General features: G+C 36.9%; 1 protein-coding gene across 3 annotated transcripts in view; it reads right to left on the reverse strand.

The window, feature by feature from the left end:
• LOC593710 (ATP-binding cassette sub-family A member 2) overlaps positions 1 to 22949 on the reverse strand; it is a 96930-nt gene that overhangs the window by 39501 nt on the left and 34480 nt on the right. For all 3 annotated transcript variants that reach the window (XM_030997637.1, XM_030997635.1, XM_030997636.1), the window contains 13 exons: positions 20724 to 20845; positions 15448 to 15720; positions 14459 to 14572; positions 13005 to 13112; positions 9624 to 9686; positions 8442 to 8977; positions 8083 to 8260; positions 7370 to 7498; positions 5222 to 5486; positions 4593 to 4872; positions 3537 to 3651; positions 1839 to 2029; positions 169 to 322 (listed from right to left, as the gene is read on the reverse strand). In XM_030997637.1, coding sequence (XP_030853497.1) covers positions 169 to 322; positions 1839 to 2029; positions 3537 to 3651; positions 4593 to 4872; positions 5222 to 5486; positions 7370 to 7498; positions 8083 to 8260; positions 8442 to 8977; positions 9624 to 9686; positions 13005 to 13112; positions 14459 to 14572; positions 15448 to 15720; positions 20724 to 20845 — 2528 coding nt within the window. The remainder of the gene's footprint in view (positions 1 to 168; positions 323 to 1838; positions 2030 to 3536; positions 3652 to 4592; positions 4873 to 5221; positions 5487 to 7369; positions 7499 to 8082; positions 8261 to 8441; positions 8978 to 9623; positions 9687 to 13004; positions 13113 to 14458; positions 14573 to 15447; positions 15721 to 20723; positions 20846 to 22949) is intronic.

The following is a 22949-nucleotide window of genomic DNA, read 5'->3' on the forward strand; positions in this document are numbered from 1 at the left end:
GTGAAATTTAGTCTAAAAAGTTAACTTTAGATGCTCTTATCAATAGGAGCAGAATTTGCCTGTTTAGAAGATGTTAGAAAGATACACAAAAAGTGTAGAATGTTCTATAAACTTTTAAATACTTTTTTTTAATCCTGATGGGAGGAAATTGAGTGAAAAGATACTCACTGCCACAGACTTGATGAGAGCTGATATGGTGGTATAAGCCCAAGTCTCTTCTCTGATTTGAATGTAGATACACGGCACAAAGCTGGTGAAGTATATGATCCCTGCACATGCTGCAGCTATCTTAGCCTTGGAGCACAGGGAACTCACCAGGAAACTTAAGAAATGGGAATAAAAGCATTGACAAATTAATGAATCGTTCTTGATTTGAAAATCGACAAAAATCATTTTAATAACATTCTTCACACCCAGAGCTGGTGAAATATATGATTCCTGCACACGGTAAAGCTATCTTAGCCAAGGAGCACAGAGAACTCACCAGGAAACTTTTTTATAAAGTATATAAAAAAAGCATTGGCAAATGAATGAATTGTTCCTGATTTCATATAAGTATACAGTTTTTGATAACAATAATGATATAAAGTACAATAAGTATTTTTCTGACAATGAATCATAAATAAGCAAATATATATATATATATATATATATATATTAATTGTTATTTTCAAAAACGAAATGATAAACTGTCATAATTACTAAATTTCCACAAACATTATAAACCATTATAAAATTATTTGCGGAAAAAGGACTGTCATTGTAAGCAGATTGCTGGATAATTTGAAGATCCACAGAATAATTTTGAATGACACGATTCACACCCAGAGGAGTATAATGTCACATATCCTACAAGAACATTCTTTGAAAACACATTCAGCAGTTGGGGTGGATTTGGGGAAGTGGCTCGAAGTGCCTTAAACATGGAGAGCAATGAGTGTGTGTGCAGCACTATGTAAATACAAGGAAAAGGCAGTATATCCGATACCTTATAGGTTGGATTGGATTGGATTTTAATTACTGCTTCAACGTGGTTCCTTGTGTGCAACTCGATAGAATGTCTTGTCTGCATGTTTAATTTGTTTTTTTGCTTGTTTTGGGGTGTTGTCTTTTAGAAAGTTGTTCCTTCTGTTCTATTCATAGTTCAGTATGGTGATAAGGTACATGTACTGTATGCACAGAATTTCAGATAAAAAGTGAAATATTCTTGAACATATTCCTGAAAATAATGTCTCTGGCACTACCTTTGATGATGGAGGCATAACGATAGGTAGTACACTAGTGCCACTGACAGCAATATTAATGAAAACGAGATATAGGAATGGCTGTTATAATTACCAATCCAGTAAGGATTATAAGCTAGGCTTTGAGATCATCACATACACATGCACACCTTTAGTGGTATCATATTAAACACACTAGAAACTAGTAAGATATGCTTCCAAGGCGCACTATGCACAATCACTTCAATCTTCTGCTATTTCTCACCCAAAATCCAAAATCAGGGTTTTTTTTTCCTCAACCAAGCCCCCCATAAGTAAAAAAAAAAAAGAAAAGAGGATTCTGGGGGGGGGGGGGGATGGCATCTAACAACATTCCCAGCCTTTTGAGTAAGAAAATAACGAAAAAATAGGGAAAAATAGGGGGAAAAAAGAGAAAATAAGGGAAAAATCAGGCAAATCAGGATAAAATCAGGACGAAAAAAAAAAATGGGGGAAAAAAAAGAAGAAAAAAATCAGGAAGAAAAAAAAATCAGGATTTTTTTTGGTTTAAATCGGGAAACCGATTTAATTCGAGTAATTATCAGGCTTGCAAAATTTAAAAAGTATATTCTGTACCTGAAGCTGATAACGCTGACAGAATAGACAGTGAGGAAGAGCCATACAATGACAGGATTGCTGTTAGCCAACACCTTGCCTGCAATCAGCATGGCCGTTAGTGCTCCCGTAGTCACGGACAGCTGGAGGAAGCTGGTGATGAACCACGCTACCCAGTGAACAGCATTGCTTAGACCCATCATCTTCATCACCTGTAGGAGGAGAAGGAAAGAGGATTTCACTTTCTTTGGTCTCATTTATTATTAAAGGCATTTTTGCCAATTCTATTTCCACTTTTTAGTTGAATCTTTATTAATGACATATTTGGCAGGTCAAATATTTGATTCAACATTCAATAATTCTTTTTTATTAACATGAGCATGGAAGAAAAAAGGTATGATTTACATGGGGGTAAAGTGACTGAAAATGCATTAATCTGTTTTCAATTGCTTGGCAGAACACACATAGAAGTTTCAGGCACAAGATTGTTTAGTACTCTGTTGAGAGGAGAAATGTACTTTTTGTTCATTGTTTTTTGCAGCGAGATGGCTCACTGGTGGAGCAGTGGTCTAGTAACCAAGAGGTCCCGGGTTCAAAACCAAGTCAATGTGCTAGTGCTCTTTAGTAAGGCATTATTCCTCATTACCAAGTCCCTCCGAGAGGACTTAAAGCCATTGGTCCCCTGGTTGCTTTACTTACAAGCATAACATGCTTTCTTAGCAGTCAGGTAAAACAAACCATCAAATCAAACCAAAACCAATTATATACCTCACTTAAGAAATCCAGCCATCTGATTGGTCGAATTGCATTCATAAACTTCAACTGTTCCTGTAAAATTCCCGGTAACCATGCATAAAACATTTACTATTTTTAATAACCATGGTTATTAAAAAAATAGGTCAGCCTACATGGTTACCCCATAGGTTTACATGTTAAAAAATGGTTTGAGCGATCGAGGATTCCGTATGTGTGCGAAGGATTGGTCGGTAATTTCAATACAATTGAATCTCGATCGATCTTACCGACAATTTTATCTTGCATTGTTGACATGAAGACGAAAATAAACTTCCAAAAACAAAAAAACAACATCTGCCGATAGATCTTGATCTAAGTTCGTGCCAATATGCATTGCAAAAGTAAAAGAAGGGTGCTTTTGCGAAGCATTCATCACGCCGAAGCCGGTTTCAATCCACTTTAATGTATATATTGTACAAAACTGCCAAGCTCGTGAACAGCGCGCGATGGCCGAGTGGTGTAAGGCGTTGGTGTAAGATTCATCACTCATTGTACGCGAGAGTTCGACTCTCACCTTCGACAAAAAAAAAAATTATTTTTTATTTTTTATTTTTTAGTCTATTTTTTTTCGGCATATAAAAGTATTAATGACTGCTTTAATATTCGAGAAATAGTTGTTTTCATACGCTCTCGGTAAGGTTACAATTGGGCTATTCCCCTCGGCAAGCCTCGGGGAATAGCACAATTCTAACCTTCCCTTGAGCGTAATAAAACAACTATTTCTCTCAAAGCAGTCATTAATACTATACTGTCTAACAATCTTACCTAAAATATCTGTGGCAATGTTTCTGTCCATATCACTTTGAATTGATTGTGTGCCAACTGCCAAACCACCTAGATCGTTCCTTAAGACCTTAAATGACAATATCACACCTCTAATTTCTCACAACAAAAATAACACGACCATACAAGTAAAAGACCCACCTCTTTGAGTCGTAGTTCCTTCTCATAGACGATGCTCTGAGTGAGCATGGCTACTGAGTACACCCACGAGATGACCATCACCATAGGCATCACTTGTTCTATGGTGAACGGAAACCTGATAACATGAAAACAAGGAGAAACATTTCAATATCTATTTGCCAAACATTGTCATCTATTACAATATAATAATTATACCTCTGAAAAGATGATTGGTACTACAAAATCAGAAAATAGCGTTGAAAAGAGCCATACTTATGCTTCTCGTCTTACACTTATCAAAGTAAAATGCAAGAATGAAACAGAAAGCCAAAATCGAACAATATAAACGGGAACTTAAAGGAACAAGGCACGAATATAACTAGCTCTGATTGGCTGTCTAAGGTAACAGTAAATTAGGCTTATTGCCAACCTCTGACCTAGAACTGACCCTTAAACATCAAGTTCTATCTTATGTGAAACTCTATCATTTTTTATATTCCATATTGATTTATTCATGTCGTAAGACAGTCAGAAGACCAATGAAAAGAACTATCACACACTAAAAAATTGTATCATAAAATGGTGTTTAACATAATGGTCATCCGCGTTATTTTACTAAAATGCAAATGTTTAGTACATAACCTCTCATGAGAAACGTATAACATTAAAAAAATCAGGTGGAGGTCTTGCATAAGAATAAAACAGAAGTCCTGAATACGTATTTCTAAGAGGTATAAAATCAAGTTGCGATTAAATGTCACTATTATATTATACAAAAAGGCCCCTGTACGAACGAAAGGATTTACATTTAGAGAAAATGATTCTATGAGCTTGCTATCCTTCATCTATTAAAGCCCGTCTGCACTAGTTAGGCCAGGAGGGATTAGACCACCCTGCAAGGTCACTGACAGGTGGTTATCTCATCAACTCCGCTCTCACATAACATTAGAAAAAAAGGATCATGGGGGACCAACAGGCACTACTTAGGCATTGTTTTCTATATAGAGAGAGCAAGTAGCTATAATTTGTTCAGATTCTAAGAGCTTGCTATCCTTCATCTAAAGTGTATGTACTCACGTATCTGAGACGTAGCACGGGTAGGGGAACTCCTGGGCGTAGCTCCCTGGCTCGATGACCGTCCTACCCACTCTCTTATCAATGATAGCCCTATCGATGATGTCCTGCACCCAGACAAAGCCGTACGTGTAGTAGCCCAGGACCTGGTGGTGGTTGGAGCCCGGTCGCCAGAACCGACGTCGTACCAGGTCAGTGCGGTCGGTGAAGGAGGAGTTCTGGCGGATCTTGTAGACCGTGTGGGACGGAAGGGTGCCATCTTTGTTGGTCTCGAAGGCCACACCTGGAAAAGAAGAGAAAAGAAAGTGTATAACCTGGAGGGTGTTTCACAAAGCCTTTTTTCAATGACAAATGACAAAAATCAGTGTCAAATCTGCTGATAACTAATCAGAAGCAAGGATTTCAGTAGCTTATAACAAAAACTGTCATTTGTCACTGATGACAAGTTTTGTGAAACGCCCCCCTAATGTTTCCTAGAGCTATCCAGCAACTGAGGGCTCTAAATACAAAAACCCAACTTGAAATCACTCAATGTATAGTCTACTAAGGGACTGTAAAATGTGGCTACCGGTACTTTCTTTAGAGATGGCCACTACAACAGTTCTGACTGTACCACAGGAAACACTACTCACTGGCAAAGACGGTCCTTCCATCGGCATGAGACTCCTCCAGGGCGTACTGCACCATGGACGCCTCGTCCGGGAAGCCCACAAAGAGATCCCACTTGATGGGTCTGGTGAGTTCCAACCAAGCGCAGGCAGCATTGTCTATGACGTCCAGGTGGTTCCTGATGTAAGGCACGGACACCAGGGAGCTGTTGGTGATGAAGACCTGCAGGTCGGGACTCAGGCTGGAGTTGCTCAAGAACTCTGGATGCTCACTCAGCTGTTCTTCCATCTGAAAAACCCAAACATAATAAGAATTATAATATTCCGCTTATATAGTGCTTAAAGGTGAAATTCAAAGAAAATCACAAATATGTCAACTAATGTATCACTAAAAACTGGTAAGCTAACAGATGGCCATCGTACAAGATTGAGGTCAGCTACATATCGGGTGATTTATAAAAATACAAATACAACCACCTCCATAGCAGCTGGGATATACGAGAGATTCGCCAGAAAAATAACGATGTTTTAATGACGTCACAACAGGGACCAATACTGCCCAAGCAGACGACATCCCATAAAGAATGAACATAATTGCAAAGCTATTATTTGTCAAATTATAATGAGTTTAGTGTATATAAATGTACTGGCACGTCAAACCGATCAAAAGGGGACATGACCCGATTCTGATAACTAAAATCTTTTGCTTGTAAATACACAGGATAAGGGTTAATTAACAATCAAAGAAACCAGACTTTCAAATTGAAAAGCCCCCAGATTGATATTAAGGACGGCATTTGTTCCCTCTTAAAACGCCGAACATACCGCGGTGTCTGCAGCTGAATATACAATGGCGTCTTATTTTGTTTACAAGCGACAGATTCCTTTATTTTTGTATCGCTGCATTTGTCATCAAAATAAAAACATGCGCGGGGTTTAGAGTGAGGCAATAGATTATACATTTAGCCTGACGGTAGTGAAGTAAGAGAAATAACTCAATAGAAGATGAAAACACAGGCACTGAAAATGTGTGAGATGTTATGGGACATCGTCTGCTTGTGCAAATCATGTCCCTGCTGTGATCTCACACATCTCAGCAGCGTTCGGAGAGCTTTTCAGGTGCTATGCCGGGGCTGTATTTAAGCGTTTTGTAATTTATAATAATCATTACTTCGAATGTTTCCAAGCATTGAATTTTGATAACCTTGTCGAATCAAAGTTTCAACTTTGCAATAATGAAAATAAAGCTAGATTTAAAATCAATGAATATCTACTTTAATACAATGTCTCTAAGCGCTTTACAGATATACTATTACCCCGATGTGTGCACAATCTCCACTCCCTGGGGATTATTCCAGTCGGGCGTTACTTGACGCTCAAAAACTTTTTGACCAACAATGACGGTCGCATTCTACAGGGTACCATTTAGCACCTGGGTGGAGAGTAGCAAGTGTCGGTTAATATCTTGCAAAAGAATATTAGTGCGGTGTCGCAATCGGTTTCATTCAACTATTTGCCAACTTATCTAATTTCATTAAATCTTGTCTTTGTCTTATCCCATCTAGGAACTGTAGAGCTCCAATACCTAGTTACCACATCACGGGTACTGGTGAGACAAAGAAATAATGGGCTTGTTGCATAAAACTTACCATTGATGGTAACTTTGCCATCAATGGCAACTACCATGGTAACAGGGCTCAACAGCTCATTAAAAATCAAGGTTTCCATGGTAGTTACCATTGATGGCAAAGTTACCATCAATGGTAAGTTTTGTGCAGCGGGCCCAGTTCATACTGTTCATTAATCATAACGAAATAACAATAAGAAATAATAAGGACAACACATAAATAATACAGACCATTCTGTATATTGCTAGGACAAAACCTGACAGAATTACATGTGACTGAATATGCAATTCACTGCACGTTAGGTGTAAACATTTTCTAAAGATTTGGTAATATTTTTGTAGCTACATGTATATAACACATTATTTCACTGTGAGATATAACAATAACATTGACTTTATTATCAGTTTTCCTGTCAGAATATGACCATACCTTTCCTAGATACTTCAATTATATATTTTTGTAGGTATAAAACACATCATTTCACTGTAAGATATTAAAATAAAAAGGCTTTATTATCTGTTTTGCTGCTAGAATATGACCTTACCTTTCCAAGATACTGCAAGGCAAGTTGAGTTGTGTTCAGATCTAGGTACTGCCGGATGGTCTTGGAGATATTCAGCCACATTTCTGCACTGTGCGAGATGTTCTTTGCCAGGTAGATAAAGTCACTTGCCTGTAAAAAAAAAAAAGATGGAAGATTCATATCAATCACTTTTTTTATGAATTTGAGTGAATGTATGATTTCAATTATCATTAAGTTTGACTTAGTTTAAAAATGATTACCATAAATAAACTTCAAGAGCTGGAATTGTGGTTTTTGTGTTATGCTATGAAAATTGACATAAAACACATGAAATGGAATCGCAAATCATACACCTTTTTTTTCATCTCATAAGGAAAAAATAATACTATTTCATAAAGATCTCAGTCGAAACATAAAAACCACCATTTAAATTTTCTGATGGGATTTGTAGCCCATGACAGGAAATGGGTCAAGGCTCATTAGCATACTGTGCGGTACACTGCAGTATTTTTTATGGATGTAAGTAAAATGCACTGATTATGCATCAGATCTTTGTTGCATGCAGCTCCTTTTTTATCCCAAATTTCCATTTATTTATTCATTTTTATTTGGGGTTTTTTCTTCAAAATGTTCATTCATTTATTTTTCTTCAAACATTCGCTGCAGTTTCCAAGCCATCAATCACATAAGCTAGACAAACAAACATATCGCAAAAACTGAAGATTTATTTTTACCTTATCGATGACGTCCTTGACATCGGGCGTGTCGGGGGAATAGAGGATTGTGGGTCGGCTGAAGAGGACGTGAAGCAGAAGACTGAGACTTTTCTTCTGATTGTGGGTGAGTTTTAACCCCCTCACATCCCCCTTGTCCAGGAGGCGTTGATTCACTTTCAGTTCTACGCCACAGACACTGTCAGTGAAGTAAAAAAGCAGATTACATGAGAATCTGACACGATGTGGTTATGGGGACTTTCCCTAATCCAGTAAACTACTACTACTCCCCTCCCCTGGCCCCTCCCACTTGTCAGCTTTCACCTCCCTCCCTCCTAACTCACACACACACAAATATACAAACTCACACATGTAATTACCTATATTGTATCTTAGCCCAGAGCTTATAAAGAAGAGCTATTTTCTCTTTCTGTTCCTCTTGCTTAGTCTTGGGAGTGGGCGGAGGGCTCGGTTTCTTGGTTGCCTTGGGGGTGGGCGTGGTGAACACTGGGGTGGGCGTGGTCTTGGACATCGGGGATGCAGTCAGGTTGATCCACGACGACCCGTTCCAATTGGTGGAGAGGTTGGTGGTGAAGTTTGAGATGAACTCGTCCGGGAAGGTGGTGAGAGGGACCTCAGTGCCGAGACCTTCCACTAGGGTGTGGTCCTCGCTGGGAGCGGGAGGGGTGACGGAGGGGGACTGCGGTGTGATGATGGGAGTCTGGGAAGGGGAGGAGGAGGGGGAGGAGGAGGAGGAAGGGGATGAGGAGGGGGAGTAGGAAGGGGCCTCAGAGGTGGATGGAGATTCGGTGGGAGGGGGAGGGGTGGTAGGGGCGGGGCAGGCGTCTCCAGGAAGCTTCTGTGCAAACATGTAGACATCCTGAAGAGTCTGCTGGAATTGAGCAAACTTTTGAACCTGAAAAATTTCAAACACAAGTATTGTAAATTTATTGTATCAAATAGTAAAAGGGGCTTTACACAAAGACACCCCATACAATCTGTAATTACTACAGCATCGCCGGTACATCACATATATCAAGATATTTTACTTTATCCCTGGAAATTTACAAAAACTCTATCAGCCAATTTAAAAGTCTGTTACCCCTTTTTACCCTTATTTCTTGTAGGCAAATATGATCAACCACCCCTTCAACTCAAAATGGCCTAGAAATGCCCCTTTATTTCGCAACTTAAACAACATCCTAAATCAGCACATGATTTCACTAATGGTAATCCATCGCCTAATTCACAAGTTGTAAAAGTATCAAAAATATGATAATCCCTATGAAATGAAGTTATACTTGTATCATAGAAATATATAATAGGCAGGGAAAAAAATATTTAAAAAATTTTGGGGGTTACTTTTCAAGCTCGCTTGCATGAAAATAACACTCTTTAATTTGTTTTGCATTGAACTCTATGCAAATTTTTGGGGCTCTTTTATGACTCTCGGGGCTCTTTTGGGCATTTCGGGGGCGGATTCGCCCTCCGCCCCCGTGTATTTTGTTGAATAGGTAATCGTTTTAGTAGAGTCATGTTCATCCCGATGGTTACACACTCACCTCTTTTGAAGCAAGCACTGCTCTTATTCTGCTGTTAATCAGGTCATTATCAGTCAAGTTTAGCTGTTGAAAAATAAACACAAATATTATACAACCTAAAATTAAACAGAGGTACATGTACAGGTGTATATAAAATACCAAAAAACATTTCACACATCATTGAAAGGGTACAGGAATATAAGGAGTCAATCTCGTAATCTTATTCATTTTCAAATATTATGATGTACTTAAAGATAAAGTTGGGTTCTGGTCATGCGATTGCATTGTGAAAGAAACGTTGGGGAATCAATCATAAAAGGTTGATCTTTTAGCTTATGAGTATTGGTATGTACTGCAAGGTTCTGGAATCATCAAAATGATAAGAAATTTGGCCCAGTCTTGGTAAAGTTACAAGCACTGTACACAGAAAGATGTACATGGGACTACACAAATATGTGGCATAAAAATCTGTCCCGATTGTTATGTTACATGCCATATTTAAAATATTAAGGCATTTGAAGGGCTGTATCCTTTCAGGGAACATGTTTAATCTGATGTTCCTCCACACTTGCATCATAACAATGATAACGCTTACAAATTATTTTTCACCTCTTCCCAGAACTCAACCTTCTCTTTAAACCCTAGATGATAAACTGTCACATAATCGTGCATGGGAGCGCCTTGCACGAGTCCTGTTGCACCATGCCCTATAACATACTCCCATCAAATTACTGTATCAGGAACTGGGGTGAATAATCACATCAACATTGCACCTTGATACCAATTTATATCAACAAAGACCTGTAAATCAAGCGTGTGTCACCTAAGTACACACAAAATTGAGAAGGAAAAACAATGGTCAAACAGCCAGAGTATTTTTATGTGTCATTTTAATCTTTGTATTTTTATGTTGTTTTTAGTATATAATATTTAAGAAACATTTGATGTAAAAAAAAAAATTCTTTGGGAATAACCTTGATAGGCCATTGGCCTCTGTTTTTCCCACAACATTAGGATTTTAATTGAAGATGTTTTATCTTAAGGTTTATTATTGTATATATTCATATGAATTTTGTTTTTTTTATAATCAGATGTGGAGATAAAACTTGAACTTGAACTAACAGCTAGTCATAATCTTTTGGTTTATTCTTGTGATTATCATATGTATCTTTCACATGGAAATTAACCTTTTAATCCCTCTATAGTCACTTACCTGCAATGCTAAAAGTTTATGAAATTTAACTTTACCTCTATAAAAAATTAGTTAATGTTTTACACACTTCATTTTGCCCATTATTTTGATATAAGTTCTTAGAAGTATACAGCAATCCATCTTTTCAGAATAAAATTTAAATAAAGAATATAGGCACAAGAAGAAATGATAATTATAATAACAATGTTAAGTATATGTGGCATATAAACAATGTATATGTATGATTTTACATGTTGTTTTAAACCCAAGCTTATTCATTACAAAAGCATTATGTGTGTGATAAAAACTTTGATAACATTGAAACTGGGATCTAAATCACTTCTTTACTGTTTTCAGAATTTCATTAGGTTTCTATAGTTACTGGTACATACATGTAGGCCAGGATCCATATCAATACGATTCTTTGATGTGATTTGTATTGAAATAATATACAATCTAAAGAATACTTAAAAATATTTGTTAATATCTCATTAAAACTCATACTTAAAAACAGACAGATCAACAAAAAAGAAAACAAAACAAAGTGAATGCATAATGCAGAAGAATAAATAATCAATTAGATTGAGTTAAACTGAATATCATAATCAATCCATTACCAGTATATCGAATCAATATGTTTTAACAAATCATGTGAAGAATAAATATAATGAACCAAAGTTAAAATATGGAGGATAAGAAATTTAATAAAAGTTAATAAAAAATTTGGTCTTGCAACCAAAGATTCCCTTCACGCATTTCAAGTAGGAAAATTTACCTGAAAAGGGTTCCCTGTACCTAAAAGATTATATCATGTTTTGTGAGGTTTTGAATAAAATGAACTTGAATTTGAACTAAGATGTCCAATCAAAGGTCTGAAGTCTGAACATTTCTACTTACAAGTTTTTGTAACCTACGTGCAATAATGATCTTTAGTCAATAAAACAGAGAACAAGTTTGGGTGAGAATAAGGCGAGGGAAAAGATACGAGATAAAAAAGAGGGGAGTATATTATTAGAACATGAAGTCAAAGGGAGAAAATACACAAGTTAGAGAAAGGAAAACTAAAACTAGTAAAGGAACTGTTTTAAAGGACTTCTTTCAAAATGGTTTATAACATAAAGAAAGAAGCAGTGCATCAATCATAACAATTCTTAAATGAAACATTTACAAGTGCAACATCATGACATACTTGGCTGAGCATATTGGCACTGATTTCCCATTTTCCATGCTATTTTGAAGTTTTGCCTTGCTACACATATGTCCGTCTTTAACTAATCTATGCAAGTCACTACTACTGGGCAAAGTCTGATATGTCTGCTTCTCACAGGGTACCTTAAAGCCACACTGTACTACTTGTAGCTACTTACTCCCTCTATATAAAAAACTTCCCCAATCGGTGCCTGTTGGTCCCCCATGATCCTCTGTTTTCTTATGTTAATTGAGAGCTGAGTTAATGAGATAGCCACCTGTCAGTGACCTCACTGTGTGGTCTAATCCCTTCTGGCTGAACTACTACAGCCAGCCTTTAAGAGCAGTTGTGAAATTTCTTTCACTCTGGGTATAGCACCTGACCTCAAACTGAAAGCATTTGCCACCGTTCAGGCATTGACGGATAATTTTTCCAAACACCCTGAAATGGGCCCGACCCTATACTATTTGAGTAGAACAGCATTAAATGGATTGTAACACTAAACCACACGGATCGAACTGGATAGAATTGGATTTTGATGGATTAAAATAATTGTCAACAGGAATTAAACGAACTAGTTGAAATTAAAAGTATGTGCATACGATGGGTTGTACCAAGGTTAACTGAACTCTATCGCATTGAACTGGCTTGTACTTAACTGCAGTGGCGGATCCAGGGGGGGGCCCGGGGGGCCCGGGCCCCCCCCCCCCCCCCCTTGAGAAAAAAATCATGTAAAATCACGCGATTTTTACCTTTTTGGGGGGTTGGGCCCCCCCCCCCTGGCGCTCAAGGGGGGGGGGTGCAAATTTTAAAATTTTCGAGGACCAAAAAAAAAAAAAATGTGCTCACTACCCCCCCCCCCCTCCACTGAGCGACTTTTCGGCTGGTTGAGTCGTTGCGATTTTTTTTTTGGACTCCAAAAAAAAAGAAAAAAAAGTGCCGCTTACCCCCCCCCCCCACCGAGCGACTTTTCGGATAAGACAGGATTAAACCAGATTGAACTGGATTGCATGAAACCTACCTTGTCAACCAGTCTGTCCAGATCAATCTGGTCATGTAGCTCTTGGGAGAGACTGACAAATAATGGATAGCTCTCCTCGTGGTTGCACACTCGCTCTCTAAAACCGCCCTGTAAAAAATGTTTTAAACAAATATAAACAAGCTCTATGATTTGTCAAAATGTAATAAACATGCTGTATTATCATATGGAAAAAGTCCAAAGTATAATGTCATTTACGAGGCAATATGTTCTTAACGAGGATAGAATGTTTCTTGATGGTAATGGACTAATGGCATAAAGTTAAAGGAGAACTAACCCCAGAGAACAAGTGTAGGCATTCTGAAAAACAAGATGAATTCCTGCCTTTCGATGTACAATAAATCTTGCAAACATGTACAAGAGATACATAAATGAAGATTTCTTGGCATGATGCAATGTCTTTTAGCATGACATTGGTATAGCCATGTTCTTGAAAATGTGACGTACCAGGCGGAGTTGTTTTAATCTCTGAACATGTTGCCAATTTAAAGATTTTAAAGCTTATTTCCTCTTTAAAAGTCCTGGGATCAAATGCAATACAGTCATGAAACAAAAATGGATGCAGTGTGTGCGTACAGACATTTTCTCATTATTTTCTCAATAACTTGTGATTCAGAGCCCTAACAAATATGCCATATGCAGATCTGGGGAGTGTTTCACAAAGATCCTAAGTTGAACTTATCTCTAAGTTGTGCCTAAAAATTATGGAAAGCCATTAGCATCTTTGAAAATATTTTGTAAAAGTTATTTTGAAAGGCATTAATTGTGTATTCTAATCATTCATATTTTCTATCATCAAGGAGATTTCATGTTCTGGATTTGGAATTTATAAAAAAGTATAAAATACTTGAATTTCTGCTTTTGAATATATTTCATTTTAAGACTCCAATGGCTGTCCATAATTTTTAAGTCCAACTTAGAGTTAAGTTCTACTTAGGATCTTTGTGAAACACCCCCCTGGCATATTTGTTCACAAGTTATTGAGCCAAACCACGAAATGTGGCATGGTAGTCACGAAAGGCAGTGTCCATGCCTGTTGCCTCAGAGCAAATGACATGTACAACTGTATGTATGTAAACTGAGAAATGCACAGTCCTTGGGTACTCCATGTGAAGGGTCACATTTCCATCAAGTATATATCACTGTAGGAAACTTCCAATTATTGATTGATTGATAGATCATTTTGGAGGCTTTGGTGCAAAATCAAACTAAAATGTTTTTAAGAGAAACCATACTGCACAATGCACAAAATATCTCTCCAAAGTATCACAATTGTAGAGCATTATGGTCATTTTCATCTAGAGCTATGCAATTACACAACTACATGTAACATAGATAGCAGAAACAAAGATCTATTTTAAACAATTATCCTTTTGTATAACACTTTCCGATGTCGAGGTAATATCTATGGAAATTTCACACCAGGAAGAACTTACCGTAGTGTTAGTGTTTTGGCCTTGATCGGAAGAGGCTGTGTCATCATAGAGAGAAGTTCCTAGACCATTGTTGCAGGTAAGGTCTTGGAGCTCATCGGGATCTAAAAGCCGATCCTGTGGACATTAACAGAAAATACAATCACAATAAGAAATTGAATGCTGAATCCAGTGCAATAAGTTGAAGATTGAAGTACATGTTAATTAAGTTTATTGCTGAGATATAATGAGCTAAATCATTTCCAGGGAAAAGTGCAATAAATTATAAGACCAACTCACTTCTTTTCTGAAAACTCACTTCATAGAGGTATTTGCATAACACAAAGTGGTCACCTCCTTGTTCTATTTCACATTCTTTGTCATACATGTAGGTCTTGGTCTACTGTCTTAGCCTAAGGTCTTGGCTTATGGTAAAAGTCTCAAGGTCTTGGTATTAGGTCCTAGCCTAAGGTCTTTAACCAAGGTCTTGTTCTAAAGTCCTTCCCCCTGTCCACACACAACATTTTCCGTGATTAGCTAAACCGTGTGTGTGGACGCTCACTAACGATACGTCGTATAACGAAACTAGTCTAACGAAACACAGGTTTGGGCATCGTTTCGAACTGAAACTCAATAAAGAATCACGCCTAATCATGTAAATGTTGTGTGTGGACAGGGGGAGTGTAACTAGTGTAACTAACTGGGCGGGGCTTAACGTGACCTCGAGCGAAAGGAGACCAGACTGTAGAGTTACAGGATTACTTTCTTCTGTTTATGGACATCCTTGAATTTATACGATGATTATTTATATGACGTTTCTTGTGTGTGGACACTTTGAAATTTATACTATGATTCTTTATACGATGTTTCGTTATAGAGTTTCGGGATAAATTGTTTTGTGTGGGGACACGCTGCTTGTTTAAGGTCTTGGTTTAATGTATTGGTCTAAGGTCCTGCCCTGAGGTCTTGGACTAAAGTCCTGACCTAAGGTCTTGGTCTAATGTCCAACTTACCTCAAAGTACTGTGCTAGCTGCGTGGAAGCAGACTTGTTCCCTCCGGACTCATCTGTCCCTCCAGGAGAATCAGACACACCCGGTGCCTGGCTCAGAATATCCACCAACCCTTCCATGCTGTACATATCACTGGGGTCCGCAGTCCTGTAGAGGGCGCCACTCTTTACATGACCAAAGCGTCGGTCCAGGAAGTCGCTGAAGTCGGTGGCATTGTCGGGGGAGTAGGGATCGCTGGCATTACGGGGTTCACTGCCATATAAGACTTTGAACAACTGAAAATATGGTAAATGGAAAGGAAAAAGAATGTTTATAGCTTCCAAGTTTCCTTTAAGATATTACACAAAACGAAAATAAACTGAGCATGTAGATCATACAACTGCAATAATTGAGATCAAAATACTGTCAAGGACTTCTGCATAAATATAACTAACTTTAACATAATTTTCTGAAGTTCGTAGGGGTTGGGCAACGAACATACAGTGTACATGTAGCCATGTTTTATTGGTTATAACATTTCACTGATATTTATTCCAGTTAAAGCATCTAGAGGACAGTCCGTGAAAAAAAATGAAATAAATATTCCCTTGAAAAATCAAATTATTGGATAACATTTATATTCACAGCAGGACATTTCTACCATCCTCATTCCTTGACAACAATGATATAAGATTTCTAAATTGTACATGATAAGAAAACCCAAAACTGAAATTTGAGTGCATTTATCTCTTCTAGTCAAGTATAAAGGCCAAATCGGATTCAAATCATAGACAATCCCTCGACTGGTGTGAGTTTTGAGCTGATTAGCTTTTTCTTCTCCAACCCAGGTCGAAATTCCCATATAAACTAGTAGAGAAAACCAGTATAATTTCAACTGGTTTCTACTGGTCAATTCTCTCTCTCTCTCTCTCTCTCTCTCTCTCTCTCTAAGTGCCATATCGTTTGACTTTGGCGATCATGCTGTTCCACAACCCTTGGCTCCTAGCCTTCTCTACTGGTTTCAATATGGAAAGTGGAACTTTTTCCAGTAAAAACCAGTAGAAAAAATGATATCGGAACCAGAAGAAGACCAGTAGAATACATGTATCTCTACTGGTTTCTACTGGTTTCTACTGGTTTCTACTGGTTTCTACTTGTTTCTATGTGAATTTAGACCTGGGAAGGAAGCTTGAAATTCCTTGAAATCTAGATATCCTTTACCAAATGACTATTCAGATCCTCGGTCATTGAGATGTTTGAATGTTCATATATCTGCTATTGCAAATTCTTTCAAAATCAGATCTTAGTCAAATTGTATAGTGTGGCAGTGAGCTTTAGGTCCCTGAAATACTAGCTTTGCTACTTAGTGTAGGAAAACTGAAAGCTTAAATAGAGGCTTTCTGCTGGTATGCAGTATATGTATATGATATGCAGGAGATCATATGGCCAATTGATGTCACGTGGGTGTTGTATTTCTTTTCCTGAAGAAAGAAAGTCTGTATCTCTATCTGTGATTTTGTTTTTACCTTTAAAGGAAGAGTCTGAATGAAAATCATGTGAGTAATTCTTCTCTAGATTTAATTTGATCACTAACTAGAGAAGTCTAATAGTCTACTTTTCATTTCATTTATTTCATTCTTCATAAAAAAACATACAAACATGATATACAGATAAAAGATTGATTACAAGAAACATACAAAGGGAAGGAGCAAACAAAATTTTATGGGAATGTGGGGTTTAAAAAAGGGCAATTAGCCTTAAGAACGTCAACCCCTATGATCTATGCACTGTATAGTTAAACAGGATACCCACTGTTTACACTAAAATGCAATTAGGCTTTTATATGTGTAATTTGGTGTGCATGCCAAACTGACAAATTGTATAATATAGGTTTAACTACTAACAGATTCTATTATCATAATCACCCTTCATTTTTTTACCTTATCTTTACACTTGTTTGACTTCATAAACAATCCTCTGTACCGTCAGAACAAGTGCTCATTAGGGACACAAGTTTTGTGGGAGGCTACATTGTATGTTCATGCCCATTCAAGTGCAACAATGTGTAAAACTGTATAATGACCCTCCCAGTGGTACATGTACATTGTATGTATACACAGATAGATATTGGTATCATCTAAATAAATTAATATTTGGCCTTGTCCTCACATTTGTTCAACTTTATAAACAATTATCTGTAACATCACAACAAGTGCTCAGTAGGGACACAATTTTTTGCGGGACGCTTTTTTCATGCCCATCCAAGTGTAACGTAGTGTTAAACTGAATAATATTCCTCCCAGGGACACATTTTATAGACAGATACATGTAGATATTCTTTTCGTCTAAATAAATTCATATTTGGCCTTTTCCTCTGGCTTGTTTAAAATTTATAACAATTCTCTGTAACATCACAACAAGTGCTCATTAGGGACACAAGTTTTGCGGGACCCTATTTTCATGCCCATCCAAGTGTAACCTAGTGTTAAAATGAATAATGATCCACCCCGGGTACATTGTACATTGTATACACAGATAGATGTTCTTATCATCTTAAGACATGTAAATCAATATTTGGCCTTGTCCTCACATTTTTTCAACTTTATAAACAATTGTCTGTAACATCACAACAAGTGCTCAGTAAGGAAACAATTTTTGAGGGAGGCTTTGCAGCCTTTGCTTGTGCCCTTTCAAGTGTAACGGGTGTTCATGGGTGTTCCCAGCGTTTTAGAGAAGACTGTCATTGATTTTTCTCAACCCCACAATAGATTTCTATAATTCAATAAATAGCTTAGAGATCTAAGAACCCCTGCAAAATGCTTGGAATACAAAGTATTCTGTGTTTTGATAGTTGGTGTGTTCGTTTTCCCTGACTGCTATTAAAGAAAGCATGGTATTTTAATCGGAACCTCCCGTTTTCAGACCACTGTTCTACCACCGCGGCACTGCGCCTCCACATTGGGCGCTATCAACATGAAAACATTAAGGCATTGAAAGAAATGCTTTTATAAAAATGCTTTTGAAAAAAATGCTTTTGAAAATAACAAGAGCAATGTACTTCAAGAGAATTCTACTCGGTGACTTCATAAATGTCATTGTACTATTAAAGTGCATTTTCTGTCTACACTGTATATCCTTAATTACTTTTAATCAATAGCAACCACTCACTATAATCAATCAATCAATCTAATCTAGCCATCATTATATTTGGTATACTCTATTGTTTCGGGATGGAAGCAACATGGGAGTATGATTTGAAAATTGGGGAGATGATTAAACGCAAAAGCATCTCCCTAGACAGTGGGTCATTAAATGTCTGATGTTTAATGAAATTACAGATGGGATCAGTGGCATGGTTCTACTCACTGAAGGGACGCTAGAAGGATGAGGGGGAAGGGTTGGGGTTTTACTCTGAAAATGAAATGTTAATTTTAATACAAGGCTACTGAATAGGGGAGAGTGCAGGGGGTAGTCCAGGAGTCTTCCAATCTCATCATTTTTCATTTTCCCAGCCCCCCCCCCCCCCCCTCTCCTTCTCAACTCCCTCTCCCTCTTTTCTTGCTTTTCCTTTCTATTTTTGTTTAATCATCATCCAATTGGGGGGTGAGGGGCTTGGGACAAAGAGAAAGAAGGAGTGATCACCAAATGACACAGAGACAGGTGGAGGGGGGGGGGGGGAGATTTAGGGAGCAACAAAATATCTGCCCTCCCCCCCCCCCCTCCCATCTATACAATGTGTGTGTGTGTGTGTGTGTGTAATTGGGTTTTTACGGACATGTATCAATCAGATATGATTATTCTGTGGACCGACCTTTAGCGTCACCATCCGAAAGATGTGTAATGGATTGTGAGTTCTTATCAAAATGGCCTTTTATTTTGAAGTGATTTTTATTCAAGGGTACCATCAGCCCCTTACTGTTTCTCAGCATGAACACAGTTTTCTGCAGTGTATAAATTATGTACCTAATATATTTATTCCAATCAATATCTACTCTGTCAAGGTACCTACATGTAGGCCCATACCAGAATGATCAAAAGGTAGTAATATATGAACTTTTTCACTGCCATAGATGGTTTCAACCACTCAAACTTCAACATTTCATCTTACATTTCTGACATAAAAGATGCTTTTACTCTTTTTCATATCAAAATATGAAATTATTTATGAAGCTTAAAATCATAAAACACTGTTCAGAATTGTGTTCAGTAAAAGGAACCTTAAATGATATGCCTGATTAAATGTAATTTGTGAGGCAACTTTGCAACCTTACTTAGTGCCTTTAGTGGTATTATTAAGGTTGAGGTGGGGAAAAGATGAAAGTGAAAGTAAAATAGAATGGATAAACAATTAAAATTCATGTGAAATGAGGAAGCGTCACTCTTGTACTGAATAAACCATGTTCCCACTTCTACAATCTTATTTTAGAAAGTATTACATGAAACCCAAAGTTAAAATTTCTTAATCATTCTACAAACATACAACCATGTTATGGAACATGTTTCTGTTACACAAGTATATTTAAAAGTCGAAGCAGTGGAAAAAGGCATAGGAGCCGGAAGCAATTTAGCTGTTTAGCTGGATTTTCGTCTACGCAATACGGTATCAGTTTCTGTCTTTTTTTTTAAAAGTTTTATTTATGTGATATTTAACTCATCCATATTCATATGATCTTGACTATTTATTACTTAACAATACTTCATTTTTCTTCTACACAATATGGAATACACATTTGTCCTAAAGTATAATATGTGTATGTGACTATTACATGTACAGGTTGTATGTGTATATTTTTATGTTTTATGTTTTACTCAATATTTACTTTTATTCAATATTTCACATAAACATATACGTTCTTAACTTATTTATTTTGTTTTGTTTCTACTATATAAACCAACAGATTTTGATGTTCATAACTTATCTTAATTTTTATCTTTTAGGCCTATCAATATAGTTTTTATAATTAAAGTGTTTTTTTTATTTTATGTATATTGTTGTGTTATGGTTGTAAAGTTGTCAGTGTTATATTACTTTTTTTTAAATTTTGTCATGATTTTGTTGCTTTCCATTAACAAGGCCCTGATTTACACCAGTCTTTGGACTGTTTCGGGTTTTTTACTGTGTATAAATAAAATAAAATCAACTCGACTCAGCTAAGCGCAAAGAAAGCCCTGGAAAATTAGAAATGGTGTGCTGAGTTCAACAAATCCCAAAAATAGCATCTGTGAACAATGACATATCACCCTTCAAAAACATTCTGGTGTCAACAACAAGATAATTAATTGAAGAATCGTCTAATACCTGACTTGTACTTATGTTACGATTCACTATCTGATCGGCGTCGTGATTGCTCAAGCTCAGATTCTGAACCAAGAAATCCCTGAAACCTTCATCGTCCTTCAGTACAGATGACAGAGGAAAATCTGAGAGGAAAGAGAGAAATAGGGAAAATAAACATAATCATAATAATAATAATGATAATAATAATTTTGTTTTACCCGAGAAGCCTCATCAGCATCGATGCTGTTCTTCCTGACAGCCCTGCAATTATTATTACCCCAGCAATTGCCAGGTACTCATTGAAACCCGGATGGAGGGTGGCAAATGTGGATTACTGTCTTGCCAAAGAACATTGGTGCCAGGCTGGGATTCGAACCCTAAACCCTAGGATTGAGAGCCGAGTGAATAAACCACCATACCATGACTTTTGTATACAAATATTCTTTCGTACAATACAGGTACAGGGTTGTATCAACAAGAGGACGAATACCAGGGGGGAGTTTCACAAAGATCCTAAGTAGAACTTAACTCTAAGTTGGACTTAAAAATTATGGACAGCCATTGGAGTCTTAAAATGAAATATATTCAAAAGCAGAAATTCAAGTATTTTAGACTTTTTATGAATTCCACATCCAGAACATGAAATCTCCTTGATGATAGACAATATGAATGATTTGAATAAACAATTAATGCCTTTCAAAATAACTTTTACAAAATATTTTCAAAGAAACTAAAGGCCTTCCATAATTTTTAAGTCCAACTTAGAGATAAGTTCAACTTAGGATCTTTGTGAAACACCCCCCTGTAGTTATATCAGATCATGGTGGATAGCTATTTAAAAAGTTGAAGGGAGAAAAAAAGGACATAATTTTATCCCCTGGTATCAATACGCCTGTTCACATTTCCATTGTTCACGAATAAAAGATGTGAAAATAATAATAATAATTACATAAATTTAGCAATTTAATTTATCCATGCCATTACCAAGATTTGTCGTTTCTTAAGTATTGGAAATATTGACGTGTCCCAGCTGATGTTTCTTGAGAATGTGACATATTAAAGCTTTCATCTTAAAGTATTCAACAAAGGCCTTAATTCAACTTGAGTTATGAAAAACAAGAACACAAAATTAATAAGGGATATGAATAATAATTCAATTGTTAACTGTATATGTCAAGAATTTGTCTGAATTTACTGTTCCTACAGATCATGTTTTTCTATACGCATCATTTTACAATTCATGGTTGATGATGCTACATTTGGGAACAAAGTAACAATTATTGTATCAGTAAGCTCTCCACAAAAAAATGAATTGTTCATATTTGAGCAATCTATTCAAAGGCAAAGCATTCATTTATCAACCTAGGAAATGTCACAAAGGAGCAATTATTTTCATGATACCGGTACATGTACATGTAAATAATATCTTTTTTATTAGTGCTTACACTGCAAACAATGGATCAAACAATACAAATGTCTGCACAAAAGGCTTCATAATTCCATTGGAAAATGCATCAAGTGTGTCTTCGCTCTGTTCCCATACTGTACATGTACATGCATGCATCAGGGGGGGGGGGGGCATTTCACAAACTGGTTGTTAGTGACAAATGACAGAGTTTTGTTATAAGCTACTGAAAATCCTTGCTTCTGATTGGCTATCAGCAGATTTGTCATTGATTTATGTCATTTGTCATTGAAAAAAGGCTTGTGAAATGGGTCCCTGGATATCAATCATAGAGAAACACAGAGAAGTTCCTGACAAACACACAATCAGCAATCCCTAAATTGAAATGGAAACGGCAAAACATAATTCGATACTGTACACTTTTGTCGAGGCTGAAAGTGGATTGAAGTTTCTTGGGAGGATTGGATTCTGATATCAATTCTGTAAATGATACCTAGACTTTACATTTCATGATGTTCTGCATTTTCCAGGCACATACGTGTATATATTCATACAGTATCTGCAAGAACCATACAATGCATTCCATTTTGCCTTTTTTCCTGAAAACATTCCAAATTGAATTAAAATATTTTAGAGTGTTGGATTGAGATATTGTTTCTGTATAACTATAAGTGGTTCATGTACATCCACATTTTAATCAAATAATTGATGCAACATTTTTTCCATGCAAACAAGTACATTTGAACATGAAACAACATATTGCAAGAATTTATATCAATGCAAAATGGATGTAGACAGTCACATGATGTAATAAAAGTCCTCCAGTTTCACAAAGGGTGAAG

This window comes from Strongylocentrotus purpuratus, unplaced genomic scaffold, assembly GCF_000002235.5.
Source record: "Strongylocentrotus purpuratus isolate Spur 01 unplaced genomic scaffold, Spur_5.0 spur5_scaffold_4, whole genome shotgun sequence".
NCBI classification, from domain to species: domain Eukaryota; kingdom Metazoa; phylum Echinodermata; class Echinoidea; order Camarodonta; family Strongylocentrotidae; genus Strongylocentrotus; species Strongylocentrotus purpuratus.